The sequence below is a fragment of the Xylona heveae genome (assembly GCF_001619985.1).
Source record: "Xylona heveae TC161 unplaced genomic scaffold L228scaffold_4, whole genome shotgun sequence".
Taxonomy (NCBI): Eukaryota; Fungi; Ascomycota; class Xylonomycetes; order Xylonales; family Xylonaceae; genus Xylona; species Xylona heveae.
In genome coordinates, this window is record NW_017264196.1 from 524,741 (window position 1) to 546,439 (window position 21,699).

Genomic DNA, 21,699 nt, shown 5'->3' on the forward strand with positions numbered 1-21,699 from the left:
CCATCTCCATCTGCTTTTGCATTTTGGACTTTTGCGCGCATCAGCCTTCCGCCATCGCATCATTGATGGCATTTTCCTACCGACTCATGGACTCACGGTGATCGGGTTGGGCTGTCTTTAATCATGGTGCGTGGAGCTGGTGCGTGGAGCTGGGCCATGGCTCCCAAGCTCCGTTCAATCCTGTTCTGGAGCTGAACTCACCGGTTTGTCGTTCAGACATCCTCTACTACTTCGACCGCGACTCCAACGCGGCACCCATTTGAGCGGCTGGTTGACGATGCTCGTCCTTCGAAGACGTGAGTAGCAGTTTCCACAGTCTGACATCTCTACTTCCCTTCCCTTTTCATGATGTTTTTATAACAAGTTGGGAATCTCTCTGAAATATAATTGAGGAGAAACTTTGTTTACTTGTATCTCTGATGCGCATTACTACTTCACCTTAAAGTCGTTTATCCCGCAGACTTTATCAGTATGGCTGACATGGAAGCTATCGATAGTGACATCAACTTCGTAATCATGGACTACCTCGTCACTGAGGGTTATCCGTCAGCAGCGAAAAAGTTTGCTCTGGAAGCAAATATTCAACCTGCTGCGGACATTGAATCCATTCAAGAGCGCGTGGAGATACGAAACGCTCTTCTCCGAGGGGATATAGAATCTGCTATAGATGGGATTAATGAACTAAATCCTCAGGTTAGCCTTTTTTTACTTTCTGCTCTGGCCCCTCATCGCATTTGCTATGATTATACATCAGTTTCATGCACCACTCATATACCTCTCGGGGTGTTGATGAGAAAAAACTCACTACTTCAGTCCTCAGTATGAGCAAATGAATCACTTTTGTCTTTTTATTAATCCTAAGAGATGGAGAGCACTGCTAATTCTGCATTGCAGATACTGGATTTGGATGCATCCTTACATTTTGCGCTCTTGAGGCTTCAATTGATCGAGCTGATTCGCACTTGCACTGTATCGTCTAATCCCGATATCACCGCTGCACTCAACTTCGCGACCAGTCAGTTAGCGCCCCGTGCGCCAACTAGGCCTGAATTTTTAGAGGATCTGGAACGCACAATGGCCTTACTTATATTTCCCTCAGATAGCCTAGCGCCTCCGCTCGCCGCTTTGCTGGATCCGAGTCTACGAAAAGCGGTAGCGAACCGGGTCAATGAAGCCATTTTGAGCAGCCAGGGTGCGAGAAGAGAGGCCAAGATTCGTAATCTTGTGCGTTTACGCGCTTGGGCCGAGTCGAGGGCTCGCGAAAATAAGAAGGAAATTCCTGAATTAATCCCACTGGGGCTCGATGGCCCGGATAACCTTCACAGCGAATCTCTTTTCCAAACCAACGGAGGGGCTGAGCCCATGGTTACTTGAGCTTATATTTTTTTTTTTCTTCCTTGCTCAATGCCACGACGATACGAATACGCTCTTGCTGGGACGAATTGGGGTCACATGGCGCACTGGTAATGACGTTAGTTGGAATCTTAGATCTGCTATTTCCTGTGGTGTTCTCAGCGGTTGTAAACGCAGAGATTATTCGAGATTTCCCTGCAATTAGATCATTAATTTATATTTGATGCTTGAAATTTAAATACGGCACCTCAGCTTCATTCAATTGCAAAATTCATCCATGATTTCTAATGTGAAAAGTCTTGTTTTTTGATGGCTCGGTCGGAACGGAGCTTTGAATCTGATAAGAATGCGAGGCTCCAGCTTGGGGCTAGCGTCACGGGCTAAACTCGGACCGCAAAAGAACTTTTGGTTGTTGCGGCTCAAAAAGTTTCCCCGCGAAACAAAAAAACATCCAGCAGACCTGTCAATTCACGATACCTAATTTTGAAAGTTTGATTCATTTTCATCGTGGAGTTCATTTCAATCTCTGTCTAACGAATTTGAGCTGCTGACCGTGCTCGGTCCGTCTCTCTAATTGCGGTCACAATGTCCAAGCCTTCACAGCAGAAGGCGCCCAAGGGCGCTCAAAATGCTAATCTCTCTGGCGCCGTCATAAGTACGCATTTTTCTCCAGGAAATTCAGATAGCATATATGAAAGAAAGCTGACAGTTTTGTCCAGATGATCCCCGGTTTGCCAATATTCACAGCGACCCTCGCTATCAACTTCCTAGTAAAAAGCATACCCATGTGAAACTCGATAAGCGGTTTTCGCGCATGCTGCGAGATGAAGATTTTTCGAAGAAAGCATCGGTCGATCGATATGGGCGCAAATTGCCCAAAGGAACCGGTCGGAAAGAATTGGAAAGATTTTACCGGGTGGATGAGGACGAGGGGGGCGATCAGGATGAAGAAGAGCCCAGTGACCTGGAAAGTGTCGAAGCCGATGCAGTCGACGATGACGACATCGTTCGCAAGGAGCTTGCCCGCGTGGACAAGAGGTATGATCCCGCTCGAGATGGAGGATTTTCCTCATCAGATGAAAGTTCATCGGACGAAGAGTCCGAGGAAGACGAAGTGGAGGATGAGGAGGAAGAGACCGGATTCAGTTTTCCAGACAGACAATTGGATCAGCAACCTGCTGTTCCGATGGGCGATATCACATCTAGACTGGCTGTGGTGAATCTTGACTGGGATAATATTCGCTCTGCAGATCTCATGGCAGTGTTTTCTAGTTTTGTGCCTCCTTCCGGGAAAATTCGTAACATTTCAATCTATCCTAGCGAGTTTGGCAAGGAACGCATGGAGAAGGAAGAAGTGGAAGGACCTCCACGGGAAATCTTCGCAAGCCATAGCAAGAGAGAAGAGGACGAAGAGTCGGACTCCGAGCGCGGATCGGATGACGATGACGATGACGAAGAAGATGAGAGAATCAAAAAATCCATTCTCACAGAGGATACCGGCGAGGAGTTCGATTCTGCCAAATTAAGGCAATACCAGCTTGAGCGACTACGATACTACTACGCCGTAATTACCTGCACATCTCCCGAAGTTGCCAAAGCCATATACGATGCTACGGACGGCACAGAATACCTTACTACAGCCAACTTCTTCGATCTACGCTTCGTCCCGGACGACGTTAGTTTCGAGGACGACAAACCACGCGACGAATGCGATCAGATTCCCAACGGATACCGTCCGAACGAATTCGTCACTGCAGCGCTGCAGCACAGCAAAGTCAAGCTGACCTGGGACGAGGACGATCCGCAGCGGAAGGAGGCGCAGAAGCGTGCATTCACCGGTTCTCGCGCTGAACTTGACGAGAATGACCTAAAAGCATACCTCGCCAGCTCAAGCTCAGAGGACGAGGGCGAAGACGGAGACGAAGCGAATGAAGACTCGGAATCCGAGGACGAGAAACCAGCGGCGGATGAAACCGCCACCAAAAAGCCTTCTGAGAAACTTTCCAAAAAGGAAGCAGAACGGCAACGCATGCGCGCTCTTCTCGGCCTGCCTGTTGATAAGCCGTCATCCTCATCATCATCAAAGAGTAAAACCAGCAGTGCTCCTGTCGGCGACATGCAAGTCACTTTCACACCAGGTCTATTGTCCGGGGAGAACGGCGGCAAGTCATCTGTGTTCGAGAACGAGCCTGAACGCGACGAGACCACCGTCGAGAAATACGTCCGCAAAGAAAAGGAACGCAAGGCGCGACGAAAGGAGAAACTCAAGTCCGGTCGCAACCCGGAAGCCGACGCTTCTACGACTACCGATAAGAACGACATCCACGACGAGTCCTCCGCCTCGGAATCTGCCTCTGAGGGCGAAGACGAAGAAGAAGAAGACCTCGGCTTCAATGACCCCTTCTTCACCTCCGCACCCACGAAAGAGTCCAAATCCGCCGTCAAGAAGCGCAAACAAGCCGAGCGCCGCGCCCAGGACGCAGACGCTGCCAAAGACGCCGAGGCCGCCGCCCGCCAACGCGCCGAGCTCGAACTCCTCATGCTCGACGACAAGGGTGGTGCCGCCGCCGGTGCCTCTGGCGATGGCGGGGCCGCAGAGCCCCATGTCGCTCATTTCGACATGAAAGAGATCCAAAAGGCCGAAAAAGACGCTGCCAAACGCGGCAAAGCCAAGCGGAAGAACAAGAACAAGGCCGGAGCCACTACTACTACAGATTCCGTGCAGGATGATTTCCAAATGAATGTCAGTGATCCGCGGTTTACCAGTCTCTTTGAAAGCCACGATTTCGCAATCGACCCTACGAATCCGCGGTTCAGCGGCACAAAGGCCATGAAAGCCCTGCTGGACGAAGGCCGTCGAAAGAGAAGCCGTCGCGAGGTAGATGCAGAAATTGATGACAGACCCGCAAAAGACGAAGGTCGCAAACCGTCCAAAGTCGCAAAATTGAGCGCACCGGATGCGGGTGAAGAAGCAGCAACACCGCAAGACGGTGTCGATTTACGCAAATTGGTGGAGAAGGTGAAGGGGAAAAGCAAGAATGCTACTGCTGCGAACAAGAAGCGGTAGAGAGAAAGGATAAGAAAACATTGTTTGGGGAAACTGCTGGCGTAGCGTTTGTATTCTTTTTGGATTGTTCTCATCTGCGTCTTCTTTATACATAGTGCATTGAGAACTCCTGGACTAGGCGCAAGAAAAATCGAATTGTATTTCATCACATCAAAGTACATTAATTTATGTCTCAAATTGCACATCTTGACTGTCCTATAAGTTGATACATGCGAATTCTACTTTTACAAGGATCATCACTCTAGGTAGATATGCTCAAAGAGAAAAAAGCTCTTGTAAAGGAAGGCGAGATGAAAAAAAGAGGAAAAGAAAAAGTATGTATTGGAACAATTTGAAGACTAATAAACAGCGATAGAAGCGCTGCTGAAGTGGTAATGCTTCGTGGGAATCCGCTAAATACAAAACGACTATGTACCTGCTGCTGTAGGGCCTTGACGAGCGCAATAAATGCTGATAGGGGGGTAAAAATCACAAAGATCTAATCCTTGGCATCATTACCGCCCAGACACATCGATGTCAGGCCATCTAGGCGAAAATACTATTATAGTCAAGGTACGAAGGGATAAGCTTAGAAGACATAGAGATCTGCGCCATTGGTTATGATTAGTGAATGATTTTTTTCAGATATCGCAAGAGCATATCGGTCTGCCAAAATATCAAGGGTGATGATGGATTAAAAACCGTTGACACTTACCTCTTCCAAACAAGGCACGCTTCGTCCAGTCCATACCAAGCAGGATACGGGTCCGCAGGCTGACACTCTGGGCAAAGTAAATACTGCGCCAGAGATAGACAGCAAGCAGTCCACCACCGAAACTGTGGCCGTTGATATCAAAAATAGCAGCGTTGCCAATATAGGCCAAGCTTCCCAAGTGCTTGTAGTCGAATGCCTTGTAGACGGCTTCATCAAGATCACCATAGTCCACCTGATTGAGCATCATACCAGGGGCAGCATGTGCAATCTTTGTGAATTTGCGACCAAGGTATTGACCTTGCTGGTGAGCGCGCTGAGCGGTGGCAGGAAGAGACGTGAGCTTGGAGTCAATCTGCTTCAATAGTTCTGTGAGCTCGCCAAAGTCGAGTGTGCCAGACTTGTCCAGATCGTATTGCTCAAAGAGCTTGTCGACGCGTCGCAAATGATCGGCAGCCTGAGGGAAACGGGCCTTGACTCGGGATGCGACGTTGCGCCACTCCCCAAATGAGAGTTCCATGCTCTCAGGATCCTTGCCTTTTTCCCATGCAAGCGTGCGCAAAAACGTAACAAGATGATCAGCCACGTTGTTTTGAACGGTGGCACAGTCACCAACGGCATAGACATCGCCCAATGGGGCGCCAATCAATCGGAGATGTGTATCAGTTTCAAGAGCGTGACGGTTTTGCTGATGGTCTCCAAGTTTATCACTGATCTTCTTGCAGAAGGGCGTTTGCGCTGAATGCCATATTAGTTGGGACAGTTGGAAAGTTGGGGGATTAGATCAGACATACTGACGCCAGTCGACCACAGACAAAAACCCATCGGAAGTTCTTTTCTCACAATCTTGCCATCGTCATCCTTTTGCGTGAAGATGATTCGATCAGGCTTGACCTCCTCGACGCGCGAGTTCGTCATCACCTGCACATCGTCATGGGCAAAACGTTCCTGTAAAGAATCTTGTTAGCTTACTCATGGCCAGTCCATGGCGTTTGTACACTCACTTCAGCGTAGCGTGAAAGGGCTTCATCATAAGTGTTCAAAATGTGGCTTCGACTTTGGATGACGTGAACAGAAATCTCATTTCGAAGGATACGGGGGAATCTTTCAAAGAGATCCTGGTTGAGCATATCGAAAAGTTCGGCCGCAAATTCGACACCAGTGGGTCCACCACCGCTCACAACAAATGAGAGTAATCGGCGACGCTCCTCATCTGTTGTCGTTGGAAGGCATGCGCGTTCAATGTTTTTCACCACCCTATTTCTGATATTGCGTGCATCTTCAATGGTCTTGAGGAAATGGCAATTTTCCAACCCCTTGACACCATGTGGATTGGTGGTGGAGCCTGTACTTGAATTAACGGCGCATTCGAATCATCAGTTTAGAAAACATACCAACTGCGATCACCAGCTTATCATACGGAAGGTAGAAGTGCCGCTTGTTCCCAGTTTCATCAAACTGTGACACCTCTAGAAGCTTCGAGGAAAAGTCGATGTCTTCTGCGCGCGCTCTAAGGAAGTGCCCGTGTATCCGCTTGACAATGCGACGGATAGGTTCTACGAGAGAGCGCAGTTCCAAAGTACCGACTGTGGCTGAAGGAAGCATGGGCGTGAACAGGAAATAATTGATCGGAGAAACAACGGTAACATGGTAATCATGCGGATTCAGGGTTTTCAGCAGCGCGACGCTGCCCCAGCCACTGCCCAGAATGACAAGCCTAGGCTTGTCTTTCTGCTTAACCATGTCAGGGGTATCTTCGTCATCAACCAGAATCTCGGCAATGGGTAGATTCTTCGGACCACCCGTGCGAGGATTCAAAGCCATTTCGGCCACCGGAATGTCAGCGTGAGTTAAATCTTCCCGAGTCTGGATCGCATCGTAGATGATAATAGCAAGAATGATGGTGCCGCTAAAGATGACGAATAGACCACAGAAAGCCAGGGCTCGATAGCAATATCGAAACATGGTTGATCGCTGAAGAAGCGATATCAGCGCACGAGCAGGTTGCTTTGTCGAGACAAATCTCGTCAGCTGCAGTTGACCGGATGACCATTTTTGCTTTGGAAGCAGGCTCGAAGGAGTCAGAGGTTGAGGCCTCTTGCTTGGGTTATGAAACGCCCGTATAGAGGCAGAAGGGGCGGGACGTGGAGCTGCTGGGAAAAGGCGTTGAATGGGGCGAGATGCTCCTTGCCTTGGAACGCGCCACGGGGCGGCAGTTCCAAGACGAAGGAGGTTCAATGGCTGGCGTTGAAGCATCCTTCAATTGTTATGCCGTATCAAAAAATGGACACAAATTCGAAGCTGCTCAATTGAGCCAAATTGAGCCGCTGAGAACAAGCTCAGCGGCAATGGATCCAAAAACAGAGCTGACGAACGCTATGAGAGGGACGAAAACGGTCCAAAGTTAGTATGCATGAAAAAATGAAGGCATGAAAAAGGTAATTGGAAGCTTTTAAGAAGTCAATGGGATGGATGGTGGTCGTAAAGGCGCGGAAAGGCGGCAGTAATTGGCACGGGAACGATGTCGGCGGTGGATCAAGGATGGGGCCCCCATGTTCGGAGATCTGTGTGGGAAGGATAATCGTGACGTCGCAAACAGTCAATATCGCTTACCTAAGTGAAACCTTGCAAGCTCTCGGGTCATTCCCATTTAGGGAAGGAGCTCGGGTTGCATGTTCCGAAAGTGGGATACAGGCTGCGAATCTACCAGTAAAAATCAGAATGCTTAACTTATCAAATCAATCAATCAATCAATCAATTAATCAATCAATCCGAAGGCCATTCCTTCCTGGAAAGGTAGGTGCGGTGAGTGGGCGAGCTTGGTTGTAGTTGCTATATGTTCAATTCAACTTTGACTGAGCCAGAAACTAACTCTAGATATTTCCAGCAACAACACGATATTATGCATAGTCTCTTCACAGCAGATGAGCTGCGTTTCCCAATGTCAATGACTGATCCTTTTCCCAGAGACCGAGAAAACGCCGGAGTTGTCCCTTGGTCCACTGCGCCGTCCCCCACACCATTCGCGCCAAGAAAAGTTAGGAAGTATATATATAAAACAAGATGAAAAGCAAATATATGTGACCAAGTATGGTATCACTTATATGAGCATATAGACCGAATATTGCAAATTTAACCAGTGTGGATGTCCCATCAAACGAGTACATGCTGCGATTATACTCTGTCAAAATCCTCAATGCTTCCAGACCTTCGCCCACCAAGGGAGGGCCGTGAGCCTCTCCGTGCCTTTTTCGGTGTCGAGTCCGCGAGGAAGGATCCCTTCCTTTTGGAGCTTCTTGAGTCTGCACTGGGAGGCGCAGGACTGTAATCTTCCTCTTCTGCAATTGGCGTTCCTAGTCTGGCCGTTGGGTCAAGGTCTTCTTCGTCTTCCGCAGCAACCTTTAGCTCGTCATCGATTGACAACAGCGCGACAAATCGCTTGCATCGTTCAGACATTGAGTCAGAATTCTCTAAGCTTGCCATAATTTGTACAACCTGGCTTAAGTATGACTCCCCGCTGGCACTGTGTGTCTTGATTGGAGCTTTGGTGAGATCCTTGCTTTGGCCTTTACCCTTGCTTTCGCGCGGTTTCTCTATCGATTGGAGACCGTAGAGGCGGCGAAGAAAGGTCCTGGTCTCCCACAATAATGAAAGAATCATGGCGGCAGCAGTCAGCTGCTGTAATCTTTGAAGATTCTTTGACTGCTCAACACCAATGGCCTTCGGCTCTTCTATCCCGTTACCGGCCACGTTGTTCACCAGCTGGAGCACATCAGTCTCAATGGCGTGAGCCACACCCGCTCCTGTCCCTGCAACAATTTTCTCCAGGCAAGCCACGACGAGTTGTAGCTCATCGAGTCGTCCGTAGTCGAAGAAGGAAATATTTTCAACAACGAACCTCACGAACTGTAGATGCACAGGGGCTGTATCCTTCACCTCTAACGTGCCCGGCTCAAAGTTCAGCTTTGCACAAAGATTAGACAGAAACTTCCTCCGGAGCTTGCCATTCCCTGTCTTGATAACTTCGAAGAGGGGTTTAAGCTTCGCGCTGCATGGGTTGCTTCTTGCTCCGGATAAGTCTTTCAAAGTATCTCGCTGGTAGAGGAACGCTTGATTTACAGCTCGCATGTATTCCTTTTCGAGCATACTTTCATGTTTGCTATGCAAGACTCGATGCTCTGCCAAAGCCAAACTGGCAATGGCAGCGTTGCCCGATGTCTCCAAGGCAACCAAAGTTGGGCCCAGTTCCTTCGGATGGACAAGGCCTTGCCGATTGATGCTTCCAAGAATTTCCGCTGCAATCAAAGCGTATCCGTCCTGGGATGCAAGTGCTACCCGGAGAACTTTCCCTAAAAATCGCTGTGCGATAGATGTAGAGACACCATCATTCTCACCAGCCACCAACGAGTTCTCGAGTCGGCCTCCCTCTAACATCGTGCCATCGCCACCAAAGAGATCTTCATTGTCTTCAGATCGTTGTTCTTCTTTCAACAGAAATCCTTTAAAGCTGCGCAGAACGATTTCCTCGAGTTCTCGGTCGCCCTGAGCGAAAACTATCTCAAAAGCACTATTCACTTGCTCTTTGAGGTAATTTCTCGGCCAGGCCTGGCAGATCATACCGACGCTGTCCAGCGCGGATTTTCGAAGCTCAAGTGGCTGCTTTGGGTTTGTGAATGGCGTCAGGATATCGACAAGAAGCCCAGAGACCGAGGTCCCCTTCCACCATGGAAACGACTCTTTGAAAAGTCTAGGGTCATTCTCGAAGTTGCAATACTGTCCAAAGGCACCAGATATCATCATGTATCGCTTGACTCTGATCAAAGCCTTCGCCTGCTGCGCATCCGCGAAATTTATCGCCTTTGCAGCATGAACCTGTTTTATAGATGAAATGGTAAGTTTCGCCAGTCTGTCAGTATTACGTAGAACTCCGTTAATCGTCCAAAGACATGGCACAACTTCTTTAAGCTCGTTTTTGCCAAGTCTAGAAATGCTCTTTAGAAGAGCGTCCTGAACAGACTTGAGGAAACCTTGTTGTAATCTAGGCAAGAATGGGAACGTATGGCGAAAAATGACAATGATTGATCTGTAAACGACCAGGTCGTCACAGTTGGAAAGGTTCTCCACATAGGGTTGTAGCAGCTCCAGTTGCTCTGCATCAAAAAGCCTTGCATTGGCCTTGGCAAAAATAGTCAAGGTCTGTAAAATAGACTGCCCGTTCAATTTCTCTGGCGAGTCTCCACTGTCTACAAGATTATCAAACATATTGTTGACTATGATCTTGCAGACTCGATTGTTCGCTTGAGAGTTCTTCGCCTCTCTGCGCAGGAGATTCCGCAGAAGAGATTCGAGAACAGCCGAAACAGCATCTCCGCGTTGGGCAGTGTTGACTATTAATGCAACGTGGTCTCGCAGAGACAAAGGAGTGGTAACGGAGGTTTCGGTTCCCTCGGCAAGGTTGTAGAAAGGTGACATCCAAACTTCTTCGAGAATCTGCAGAGCAAGTTCGCATACGCTCTCTTCTGTGTCTTTAACTCGTTGCAGAAGGTTGTCCGCGATGACCACTTTCACTTCGCCTTTACTGCTAGAAAGATAAATATCTTTCAAAAGCTTCATGGTGCGCTTTCGGACTCCAATGGCGGGATCACCCGTTCTAGGAAGGAGAACACCAACTATTTCGTCATGAAGGGTTGGTTTCAGCTGTAGACATTTGCCTAAGAGACTGATGGCGGAGTCTCGGACTAGAGGTGATTTATCCATCGCGCAAGCAAGGATATGGCGCATTACGTAGGCCCCGCGGTCTAGTATTGTGGCATCCTTGTCCAAAAGCTGAACGATGCTTTTAAGACTGCGACTTCGGACGGTAGCTTGATCGCTGCTCATTGATCGCAGTAAAATACTAAGAACCCTATCGAAGAGTTTGCAAAATGGCATATTAAGAAGAGCTGTAGAATACGCGAGACGGCCACGACCCGATGGCTGATTTTCTCGGTCACTTTGAACCTGACGTTAGACATAGTTTTTCCAACAAAGGGAGAACTCCACTTACCCTTCATCATACAGATGCGTTATATCTAGTATTGATTGCTCAAGATGAAAAGCTATGCGACCGTACGTCTCACCCATGCTCTCTTCTCTATCATGCTCGTCCAGCAATTCGAATGCAGTCCATAATGACTTTGCCCATTGCATCAGGAGAAAGCCGATGCTCTGATTTTGATGCTCGCCGATATCCACCAACCTCAGGTGCTCCAGCGCAATTCTGTAAGGTCCTTTCCATCCAAGGAGATCGACCACCTGGAGCTTTCCATTCAGTGCTTCTTCGGCGAGCTGTCCAAGATCAACTTCGCTCGGCAGATCATTGATTTCCAAATTCCGAGCCATTTGCCTTGTTGATGAAATAACATCAGATATAGCTGTGCCCATCAAACCCATCAAGTCCAGTGCCATGTTTTTAGCAGGGGCTGAGCTCTTTTCACTTTCTGAAATACTAATCATATTGACTAGCAATGCTCTAAGTAGTAGCTCCGCTGCTGGCCAATCAACAGAGTTGAGGACGATGACAAAATCTTCGGTAAAAATATCCAGAAGGTTCCGATACGGCTGATCCCCGCTTTTGCTTGACGTCTGCCCTCGTTGGACAAGGTATTTTATTACGTAGTGCGCGTTATTGTAAGCATTGTCATGCAAAGGTCGGGCCAGATCAATCAACCTTTCGACAGCGTTGGATGGATTAGCTGCTGCTTCACTTTCCGTTGTCTTCGAGGAAGATCCACTTCTCATCTTTCCGGAGGTCGTTTCGTCCCGCCCCGCAAATGAATCCTCGTTATCGATGTCATCCCGAGCGAGTTTGAGCGGAGATTTTCTTCCTTGTTGATCTGAACAATCCGCGGTGGAGCTTGATTGAACCAGTCTCATAATAAGAGCCGAGACTAATTGAATGCTTTTGCCATCATCAAGTTTATACTGCCTCGCACTCTGGCGAGTCACAGGGAGCTTTTCCAATGACGACAAGATCTCGTCAAAGATAAATGTTCGTTGGTCTGGATACTTGGAGAATATCTTTGCAAGCACGTCCATGCCAACTCGCCTCAGAAGCTCAAACTTCTGGATCCCCAGAATAGACTCCTTCTCGTTTGGCGCATTCTCGACAAAGATCAATGCGGACGCCATGAATTCGGCCATTGTGACGATCTGCTCAGAGACTTCGACCTTGACCAAAAGATCGGCGAGTAGCGTGAGTACTTTGCCACAGTGATGCAACAAAGTGGAAATTTGCTTCTTGTGTGAGCTTAAAGCCTTGAAATTGTCAGCGGCTTCCCCTGAACTTCGCATTTCGACCACAGGCACCACACAGGTTTCCAAAATATTCTTCAGACAGTTGAGGACGCTCTGTAAGTGTCCTTCAGCATAGAGCTGCTTCTCTTCACGGCCGCCAGTCAAGATCCTCAACGACAGCCTTGCCGAACGAAGTATAGCTTGAGCTATTTCCAGCTTTTGTAGAAATCTTTCTACCTCGTCCGCACCCGCGCCATCTTCAAGCTTCAAATTAAGCGTATCGACATGTCCCAGGGCCCCTTCACAGATTTTCTGAAGGCGACTCAGGTGCTCCACAGGAATCTCGTGAAGAAGATGAAGGGTCGATACTTTCTGGATTCCACTTTCTAGTTTTGACTGAATTTCAGGGGAAATTATGGCAGCATCGGACTCGCCATAGGTCATTGGCAAGAAAACACGGAAATCGTCTGTTGAGGTGAGTCCTGATGTGTCAGGTTGTAACCGGTCTTCTGCTTCAAAGATTGTGAACATTAGATCTTGAGCATGCCGAATGCATGCTTCAGATCTAGCTCTTGAGTCCGGACCATTTGCAAACAATTGACTCTTCGGCGCTTCGATGTGCTGCTCGCTTTTGGAATTCATTGCCCTTTGAGCCTCCGCCTTTATGGACTCATCGACATCTGGAAAGGTCTGGTATTGGGTCTGGCGTGTAGGAGAGAGCTGGGGCAGTACAATCGATGGCGTTGTTCCCGGCTTTACTGATGAATCCGCAGTCGGAGGTTTTACTTGTATAATCGGTGTAGAATCTTGGTTCATCTTCGGATCACGAGGCAAAATGCTAGGCTGAGCAGGGGTAGACGATGGGCGTACAGTGGGCGTGCGAGGAGAGTCGAGAGCATTAAGTGATTTTATGCCGGGTGTACTAGGTGTCGGATCTGAATGGTCAGCGCAGAACGGGCCAAGTTCAGACAAATAGTAATAGATCCAAACATACATCTATAACCCACGGAGGTTGATTCGAGAATCATGTTTGCAAAGGGGCTCAGCCGAAGATCCTGGCGGTGCGTGCCGTTATCTGTCGAGCTATTCGGTCTCGAACGTCGGGTCGGGATTGGCTTGAACGAGCTGGGGCCGATGAGACAAGGCTGAGAAATAGAATATATCAATTTCACTTACTATTCAGTCAGATTATTGGCATCCAAGATTCCACGCAGTTCCTGTGTTGCTCCTTGAAGAAGGGCAGACATGCCGTTATGCCTGTATGCATGTTCATTCAAGGTATGCAATGAGGGACGAACAGCGTCTTCTTCGGCGGGGGTAAGAAGAGGTATCGAGGATCCAGAAACGCCGACGGACGGTACAGAAATGAGTTCTAAAAGAAGTATTAGGCCATTAACGCAGATATAACTCTGAACGGTGCCAGAAGCGCACCTGGGCCAAATGGCGGGATAGAAGACAGCGGCGTATACTGGAGAGCTTCGTCTACCGTAAGCGGACGACGATGCCGGCGCGGAGCTCCGCCAGCAAGATGCGGAGGGATATCCATTGCTTGCGCATTTTGTGATTGTTGGTGGGAGTGTTGCATTTTCACCGGAGATGTCTAGACTTGCGGCGGTTGGGTTGTTATGAGTGGATGAGATGCCATGCTTTGATGCGCCGTTAACATTGCGGGACAATGTCAATGTCTTTCAAACAATATGGTGGATAGTTTTTGAAATTCTGAGTCGGTTCTATACATAAATGTAAGTTGTCAATGCCGTCAGTTGATCTTCCTTGCTGTAGATTGCAATTCCGCCTTTCGCGGGACGCTTTTGGTTCCGCCGACATCAATGTCGCTATAATAAAGGGCAGTTTAGCGCTCAATGGAGCGCCGTATCAACGTTCCGTGCTTAGGGTGCCTGTCGATCATTTTCCGCATGCGCATATTGATCCCAGCATCATTGTCGGTACCTTATTCTTGGTGGAGATCTCACATCCTATCAAGTATAGACCCCAAACTGCGTCAGTGGCCTTTAAAGTCACCTTGAAATATTTTCTGAGAGTTTGACAGACTCCCAGGCAACTTTATCATCCTCAACTCTCAGCGAAGACATACAAGAACGCTTTTGAAATTTTCCGCCACTTGCTCTCTTTTGTCTCTCAGGCTCTAGGAAGTTTGCGCTAGCTGAGTTCAACTTGGGTACCAGCTTTTGCTCTTCAATCTTTCGCGAAGAAATTTTGTTCCGATCTACTCGCTCATAACATCATGTCCGCCATCGGGACGCTTGTTTTCTGCAATGATTGCGGAAATTTGCTTGACGGATCTATTGGCGATCCAAAATCAATTTTGACATGCGATGTTTGCGGCGCGCAATGCAGAGGTAAACCTAGAGGAGCTCAATCGGCGCATCTAGCTTGCTCGTTACTGACGGATCCTTCGACAGATACTTCTTCCAACACTGTCACCACCACTTCTCAGCCTACAGACTTTCCATCGGCCTTGCGTTCAAAGCGTTCAGCAGTGCAGACTGTGACAGCTGGCGACATGAAGACTGAGGCAACTATTCACGAGACCTGCCCTGACTGTGAGACCACTGGTCAAATGAGATACTACTCAGTGCAGCTCAGAAGTGCCGATGAGGGTAGCACCAATTTTTTCACTTGCACACATTGCGGTCACAAGTATGTCCCTTTGAGTGGGGAACAATCACTTTACATACGGCTAACACATTTCTTCCAGATGGAACACGAACAATTAGAAAATCATTCCCTGCAATTGTCTGCATAAACTGGAGAATTATCAACATATACCCGACTCAATCGATGTCAAGCAATTTTTCATGCATCTATATTCATTTTTTTTTTAACAAAAAATTAATTTCGTAAATAAAATTCGGAGAGGAGATGGAGGTTTTATGCAGCGCCCGCGAGTGGCGCCTCTTGACCGGGGACAATGGCATACTCCATCTCTCCATTCTTTTCGAACTCTGCCATATCCAAAGCCACAAGAATGCTCTCCTTGACGACCTGCTCGGGATCATTGAGAAATTCCTTAAGTAGCTCATCCACTCCCTCCTCGTCACCAAGGCTTCCAAGAGCTTCGGCAGCTTCATGTCGAACCATGCTTGCCTCCTCTTTGTTGCGAAGCGCCTCCTCCAGCGCAGGGATTGATGCTGGGTGGCATAGTTGACCGAAAACGAAAGCAATTTCGTGTCTGAATAAAGCCGATTTATCTTTGAGGCCAAGAGCAAGGGACTGGACAGCAGGGACCGCAGTTGGTAGGTCTGGAGGAGAAGCAAGATCGCGAAGAGCAAACATGGCGCGGTAACGTTCAAAAAGCGACAGATTGGTGTTCAGCAAAGCGTCTTGCAGCTCTGGGATGGATGGCGGCTGGGATCCTTCAGGCATGGGCGGGGCAGGGTCGATTGAAGCGAAATCACTAGACATGCATACATTAATACAATGTTGAAAGCGATCTTCTATGTATTGGGCATTCCGTGAACCTACCTTGGTCGTAGCTTCTCCTGTTGACGATCCCTTGAGTGTTCCCACTCAATTCTTGCAACAGCGAGTTCACAGGTTTCTCTTACGGCCTCTAGCTCATTTGGGTCATCCCGAATTTCCTTAAGAAGTTGCAAAGTATCCGTATAGCCCAAAGCACCGAGCGCTTCGGCAGCCTCATGCCGACACATGGGCGCTTCAGCCTTGTCCTCCAAGGCCGCCCGTAAGTAGGGAACCGCAGCAGGATTTCTGGTTTGTCCCAAGCAGTAGGCTAACTCATGCTTCAATAGTTCAGAAGGCGACGAGAGGCCTGCCGCAATAGCGCTGATAGCGGGGACTGTCTGCTCTGTTGGAGGATTGAGACACGCAAGGTGCTTCAGCGAAAAAAGTGCTCGAAACTGCCGGGCGAGGGACGAGGTCTCGGAAGTGAGGATTTTCTTGAGGCTAGAGATGGTAGGGTCCTCCATATTTGTGGTGGAATCGGTGGGAATTGCTGAAGGCGCCATTTCCTTGCCGGAGCGCTATCTTGTACTAATATGAGCTTCTGTGTCTGTTATCGCGAGAGGAGGTGATGCAAAATCTTTGGTGGGGCACGAAACTTTACAGTGGTGCGCTCGGTGATACGAGTGCACCGGATAAAGTTGGGCCTAACTACCGACCCTACTTTTTCAGGGACCAAAAAGGCAGAAAGTTAGAGAGCAAGGAACTCAACTTCAAACGACGTTTCTGTTCTCCAAGAAAGACGGTCCTATCAGTAGGTTGAAAATTTTCAATACACATAAAAATCAACACAGCATTTATTTGTATTCAGGTCATGCTAAGGTAAAACTGAGTAAGAAATCATGTTCTGGAAGCGCTTGCTACTGACCGCTTAGTAACTCCACCGGCACGTGCAGATAAGGCCTGCTGGCCTGATAAACTCAAAGAGTGCCATAAGGCTGTAATAGTCTTGCACGAAATATGTTAATACATGCCTAGGTAGGTTGCCTCAAAAAGGAAAGATCTTAATGAAATACCTTATGAAATGCACTTAAGGAGCCCATCTTACGGCTGGTCCGAACAAGAAATCATACTGCGAATACATGGGTAGAATCTTTGACGGTACCTTGGGGCAAAGAATGGCAATGTTAAATATAAAAGCAAGACTAAAATAATGCAAAAAAATTCTCAAGTCTAAGAGTGACTCCCAGAAATAGGGAAACCTTATCAAAAACAATAGAAATAGCACAATAAAATTGATTTGATGATTTAGAAATTGGATATTTTTAAACTCTACTGTCAACCTGTACTATGTACAAAACTAGGTAGGTATTTCCTTAACTAACGCTGATGGCCACTGAAGTTATAGGCTCCTCACTAAACATTACCTGGGAACCATCCAATTAGCTCAAAGGGTTACTCGTATAATTTGCTCACCGCCTTTGGCAGAAAAAGCTCGGTACGGAACAGTTTATTTCCATTTACTGGTTTGCCATCCCAGGTCTGCGTGATCCGCAACAGGGAATTCAGTATCGTATGACAGAAATGGTCAAGAGACAAATATTTCCGGATGGAGCGGATGGTAGATTTGCACCGGCAAAGCGACCAAGAACGAGCAATGCCAGCCTAACCAACGCCGAGGACATCACTTCGGCTTTGCAGCTTAAGCATCTGCTCACTTTTCAACAAGGGGCTGACGCCCAGCTCAGAAGAAGTATGCAGCGCCATATACTTGGATTCTTGATCAGCGCAACTGACACATCAGATCTTTAGGTATTCAGTGCTTCAAGACCTTCCTTGAATCCATCGCGCGTGGCGCCGACGACTCCTCTCGGCGTAATAGACTTTTCATATTGAAGGAGTATCTCGATTCGCAAAAAGGCCGAGACGATGGAGACAGTGATAGCCATTTTCTGACAGACCTCATTCAGATATGGAACTATGCTGGTCAGGTCAATGCCGACGCATTGCTCTCTGCAGTTCCGGCAGTATTAGCCCTTCTACTTAAAACGATTTCCTCGCTACTTGATTTCCGAGACTATGGCATTTTACTCGGGAAGACGATACTACAGCAGTCTCAATTGAAATTGGTATCAAGACAATTGACCGCCCCGAAGTCAAAAGAGTTTATCATCTCGCCATGCATACGATTGCTCTTGGAGGTTGTGTCATTCGACGGAGGGTCACTGGCAAAGCAACTTTATGGGCGCAAAGATTTTACCCTGGAAAACAAGGCTCTAGCAAGAAATCTAGGCCTGCGCAGAGCAGCATCTGCCGATGCCTCAGAGGAAAGACGCAAACCGTCTGTCCGTTCTAATGCCATCCGTTACCTTCTAGCAAATCTCAAGTATCAACAGCACGCGGCAAAAATCGACATCCTGGGGCAAGTCAATTTATTCAAAGTCTTGTTTGATGACATTCGAGGGGACCCGCCTGAGATTATTATTGACATCCTCAACGTTTTCAAAGCCCATGTACTCACCGACAAAGAAATCCCCAAGACTAGCAAGGGCAAGGTCTTTACAGAGCGAACGCTAGGCCGTATAGCGACATTGTATGGTTACGAGGACGACCAAAAGGATTCAGAAATTAAGCGACAAAAGACAATTGATGTCTATGCCCACGAGTTCCTGCTCCTCGTATGTTCGAACTCCGAGCATGGAGTTCTACATACACCGGCGGGTTGGTACCCACCGGGGGCCTTGAGACATAGCGGACAACAAGAAGTTGACAGCAATGCCCCCAAAGCCGTAGACCTTGGCATTGAATCTCTTGAGTGGTTTAGCAAATACCGGGACAAGGTGCCTGTGCGAAATTCTGCCCTTGCAGCATTCGCACAAACCCTCCGACCTTACGCAAGCGCACTCCAGAGTGATTTACTGTTGACACTGTTTCGCGCGGCCCCAGAGCTAGTTGCAGATTACTTTTACAAAAAGAACGGTTTTAGTTTTGACCCGAAACTGACAGCGACATGGATTGGGTATTCTGCGTTCCTGTTTTCGACCGTCCAACTCCCTCTATCGTCAGAGAAAATGCTTGGGAAAGACACTCGTCACACGATACCACCGCCAACTCCAATCGTGATTGAGAATATTCTGCCGCAGCCTCTTGACCAAAAGACATTGACGAGATGCTTGAACCAATCATCTCCTCTCATCACTTTCTTTGCAATTCGTCTCCTAACGATAGCCTTTGAAAAACTCGAATCAACCTTGTCGCTATTCAAAAGTCAAACCGAGAGCGGGCACAATATCTGGACAGAAGCTTCTAGACAGCTTGTGACAGAGTTTTGCCGCAGGTGTCCAAAGATGAAAGATGTAATCAGGGTATTCCGCAGCACTTCGGGAGAGGATATGCTACAAAGAGAGTCGGTCTCTAGATTACTTGCAATGTATTATCGGGTTATTCCCCAAGTTGCCCTTGAGGAGAAATTTGATATCTCAGTAGCGCTCACGGACGCCCTGAGCCGCCTTGAAACCAGCAACGATATTGGAAGCGAAGACGGCATAGGACTATTGGAACTGGAACATTTGTTGCAGATTGCGCAGCGCTCGCTGGACATTAAATGGTTCCACAAGCCTGGTAGGATATCCTCTAAAACCGGTTTGGTGGCGCAGGGGCTAATATGTAACAGACTCTTTAAAATATTCTCCTTTCACCAGCCTTCTCAAGTTGCTCGTTGATGCACCAGAGGAAAAGCCGCTGAATGACTTAAAGGCAGTATTTTCTTCCGTCGTAGCTGAGAACGAAATCCTACAACGGCAAACGATAGTACCATCCATTGAAGTTCTTATTGCAAGTCTCCGCGAGGCACGAGAAGGGGTTATATCAGAGGATTTCATGAAATTCATTGATAATTGCGTCCTCCGTCTGGTCAGGAGACCGACTACATATCTCGATCAGGTGGAAGACTTGGCTGCCCAAACGGAAGTGTCGAGCCCACGAGCCTCCAATGAGCCTTTGAGTCTATTCCTGGTCACCATTCGAGAGCAGTGGTCTTTCTTTGCAAAGTCGAATTCGGCCGAGAAGGAGGCTGTCACGAATTGGCTGGCCAATTATTTGACGAAATCGAGAGAAATTGGCGAGAGCGGCGCACTCCTATCGGCTATCAAAGCTTCTCTGCTGAATGACCTCGAAGAAGATAACCTACGGTCCATTATGAAACATGCAGTGACAGATGGGGGAGCAACAAATTTGATGGTAAATAGAATGGACCGTCATGCCGAAAGCTCTAGTTCGATTCAGGAGAGTGCACCCAAAGAGGAAAGCAGTGTCAAGGATTACGTGGCATCGTTGCTTCAAGGTCCACCTGCAGAGAATCAAGATCATCCGGAGTTGAATCACTGGATCCAGAAAGACGTCCAGGATGTCATGGAAGACGGTGACGCTTCTAGACTGATCATGTGTTTGTGCTCCGGCCACCTGCACGTGCGAAAGCAGGCTCTTATCAGTCTGAGAAAGCTCATGGTCAAGCTTGAGGTAAGGAGGCTCGAGATAGTCATGTCCCAAAATGAAAAATCCACTAAAGGCTTCGCAGGCTTCAAATTACTCTGAAGGTCAGCAATGCTACCTCCTCATCGGTGAGGTCTGTGAAACGGCCAGTCCTATTATCGACAATGCACCGCTCCCGTACTTCGTGGGCTCTCTGGCTGCTCGATCAGCTACCGTCATCACAGATCCTCTACATCCACTATATGCCAAGGTCAACCGATTCTTAAATAAAGGCCCGTCTTGGAATGTCCAGAGAGTGCCTTCTTACTGGATTGAAAACATTCTCTTTCATCCACCGGAGGAGGCCGACTCGCATTATCGCGAAATTGAGTGGCTCTTGGATATTCTGATTGATGGACTCCGAACCCCTCAGGTGAGAAACCTCTCAGTTACGGATTTCTTATTATAATTCTCACAAGGCTTTTTCTCCGCAGGAAATGGACACGTATCGTTTGCGCAACGTTTTTGAACGATTCTTGTCCTTATACGCATCTCCATTCCTCCCAAAGACGATCAAGGAGAAAATAATGCATCTCATTTTTCGAGCAACATTTGTTCAAGGTAGCACAACGCTCATCACTCGAACTGGGGTAATCAACTGGGTGCAAACTCGTCTCGCAGTAGGTGATGCCAATCGTACTGTGCTTCTCAAATTGGCAGAGCGTCTCTACGATACCTGTGACAAAGCACGAGTGGATGATTGGAGCGGCGGAACCATGCAAGGGACGATAAAGGATATCTTGGCCTGATCACTTACCTGTTCGAAGCAAAAGCGATCATATCGGCATCGCCTCGTGGCCAAGGATTAGTTTCATACTCTGACGTCCGAGACCAATGTTAGAAGATGGCTGGCGCCCGACATTTTGGTCTCTAGAAATACTTCCTCGTGTTCTTGTACCATTTTCATTTTCCATTTTCAAATCAGTATACCAGATACACACCTACCTGTAGAATATGTTGTGACTGATTATCTTACCAGCTTGGCTTTTCGTGACCATGCCCTGGATAGTGGCGGCTTATTAAGCGAAGCTGTCATGCACAAAACTTGTGCTGTAGTGGGCCATCGGCACTAATGCTATCGTTTAGTGGTATCCAAGTTATGCTCGGCGCAAGCGCACTGGCAACTGATGGAAACTGACGACGTATGAAATACCCAACTTACAGTGTCACATCTAACGCTTTCCCTACAAATAAGAATTCTTCCTTTTAACTCCTTGCCCCTCGATCTTCATTCATCGGAAGTGATTCTCGACCAGTCTTAGAACGAGGGTTCATTACGCTGCGAGAAGCTGTCTTCCTCCGGTTTCCTATTTTGTCGCCTCCCCTCTATCCGAGGCCACACTTCCAACACGTCATTTTGTTC

The 21,699-nt window shown here is 48.0% G+C and overlaps 6 protein-coding genes across 6 annotated transcripts; 4 read left to right on the forward strand and 2 right to left on the reverse strand.

Moving 5' to 3' along the window:
- Positions 1-12: 12 nt before the first annotated feature.
- Positions 13-1,378, forward strand: L228DRAFT_246037 (hypothetical protein). The gene is made up of 4 exons (XM_018332309.1): positions 13-126; positions 217-296; positions 498-693; positions 895-1,378. Exons 1-4 carry the CDS (start codon positions 124-126, stop codon positions 1,372-1,374), a joined length of 759 nt encoding a protein of 252 aa, XP_018188840.1. The 5' UTR covers positions 13-123; the 3' UTR covers positions 1,375-1,378.
- Positions 1,379-1,732: 354 nt separating this feature from the next.
- Positions 1,733-4,814, forward strand: L228DRAFT_260133 (hypothetical protein). Its single transcript, XM_018334226.1, has 2 exons — positions 1,733-2,008; positions 2,073-4,814. The coding sequence occupies exons 1-2, from the start codon at positions 1,939-1,941 to the stop codon at positions 4,418-4,420; spliced, it is 2,418 nt and encodes an 805-aa protein (XP_018188841.1). The 5' UTR covers positions 1,733-1,938; the 3' UTR covers positions 4,421-4,814.
- Positions 4,815-5,076: 262 nt separating this feature from the next.
- On the reverse strand, positions 5,077-13,932 carry L228DRAFT_210129 (hypothetical protein; the record flags this gene model as incomplete). The annotated part of the gene is made up of 8 exons (XM_018329840.1): positions 5,077-5,849; positions 5,906-6,059; positions 6,116-6,167; positions 6,502-7,054; positions 8,330-11,103; positions 11,158-11,845; positions 11,885-13,308; positions 13,802-13,932. The coding sequence occupies 8 exons, from the start codon at positions 13,930-13,932 to the stop codon at positions 5,077-5,079; spliced, it is 6,549 nt and encodes a 2,182-aa protein (XP_018188842.1).
- A 699-nt stretch (positions 13,933-14,631) lies between these two features.
- On the forward strand, positions 14,632-15,124 carry L228DRAFT_267297 (DNA-directed RNA polymerase I polypeptide; the record flags this gene model as incomplete). The annotated part of the gene is made up of 3 exons (XM_018334972.1): positions 14,632-14,746; positions 14,810-15,047; positions 15,106-15,124. The coding sequence occupies 3 exons, from the start codon at positions 14,632-14,634 to the stop codon at positions 15,122-15,124; spliced, it is 372 nt and encodes a 123-aa protein (XP_018188843.1).
- On the reverse strand, positions 15,125-16,612 carry L228DRAFT_246043 (Deoxyhypusine hydroxylase). The gene is made up of 2 exons (XM_018332310.1): positions 15,873-16,612; positions 15,125-15,804 (listed from the first exon to the last, which is right to left on the reverse strand). Exons 1-2 carry the CDS (start codon positions 16,370-16,372, stop codon positions 15,279-15,281), a joined length of 1,026 nt encoding a protein of 341 aa, XP_018188844.1. The 5' UTR covers positions 16,373-16,612; the 3' UTR covers positions 15,125-15,278.
- Positions 16,613-17,367: 755 nt separating this feature from the next.
- Positions 17,368-21,197, forward strand: L228DRAFT_246044 (hypothetical protein). Its single transcript, XM_018332311.1, has 5 exons — positions 17,368-17,559; positions 17,619-19,427; positions 19,480-20,324; positions 20,383-20,709; positions 20,771-21,197. Exons 1-5 carry the CDS (start codon positions 17,391-17,393, stop codon positions 21,083-21,085), a joined length of 3,465 nt encoding a protein of 1,154 aa, XP_018188845.1. The 5' UTR covers positions 17,368-17,390; the 3' UTR covers positions 21,086-21,197.
- The last annotated feature ends 502 nt before the right edge of the window (positions 21,198-21,699 follow it).

Bases quoted from the DNA above. Each gene is read 5' to 3' on its own strand.
- L228DRAFT_246044 (XM_018332311.1), top strand. From the start codon at position 17,391: ATGGTCAAGAGACAAATATTTCCGGATGGAGCGGATGGTAGATTTGCA. The intron at 17,560-17,618 runs GTATGCAGCGCC...TCAGATCTTTAG, and splicing joins TGACGCCCAGCTCAGAAGAA to GTATTCAGTGCTTCAAGACC. The intron at 20,710-20,770 runs GTGAGAAACCTC...TTTTCTCCGCAG, and splicing joins ATGGACTCCGAACCCCTCAG to GAAATGGACACGTATCGTTT.
- L228DRAFT_246043 (XM_018332310.1), bottom strand. From the start codon at position 16,372: ATGGCGCCTTCAGCAATTCCCACCGATTCCACCACAAATATGGAGGAC. The intron at 15,805-15,872 runs GTAGGTTCACGG...ATGCATGTCTAG, and splicing joins CAGGAGAAGCTACGACCAAG to TGATTTCGCTTCAATCGACC.
- L228DRAFT_260133 (XM_018334226.1), top strand. From the start codon at position 1,939: ATGTCCAAGCCTTCACAGCAGAAGGCGCCCAAGGGCGCTCAAAATGCT. The intron at 2,009-2,072 runs GTACGCATTTTT...AGTTTTGTCCAG, and splicing joins TCTCTCTGGCGCCGTCATAA to ATGATCCCCGGTTTGCCAAT.
- L228DRAFT_246037 (XM_018332309.1), top strand. The intron at 297-497 runs GTGAGTAGCAGT...AGCTATCGATAG, and splicing joins GATGCTCGTCCTTCGAAGAC to TGACATCAACTTCGTAATCA. The intron at 694-894 runs GTTAGCCTTTTT...TCTGCATTGCAG, and splicing joins TTAATGAACTAAATCCTCAG to ATACTGGATTTGGATGCATC.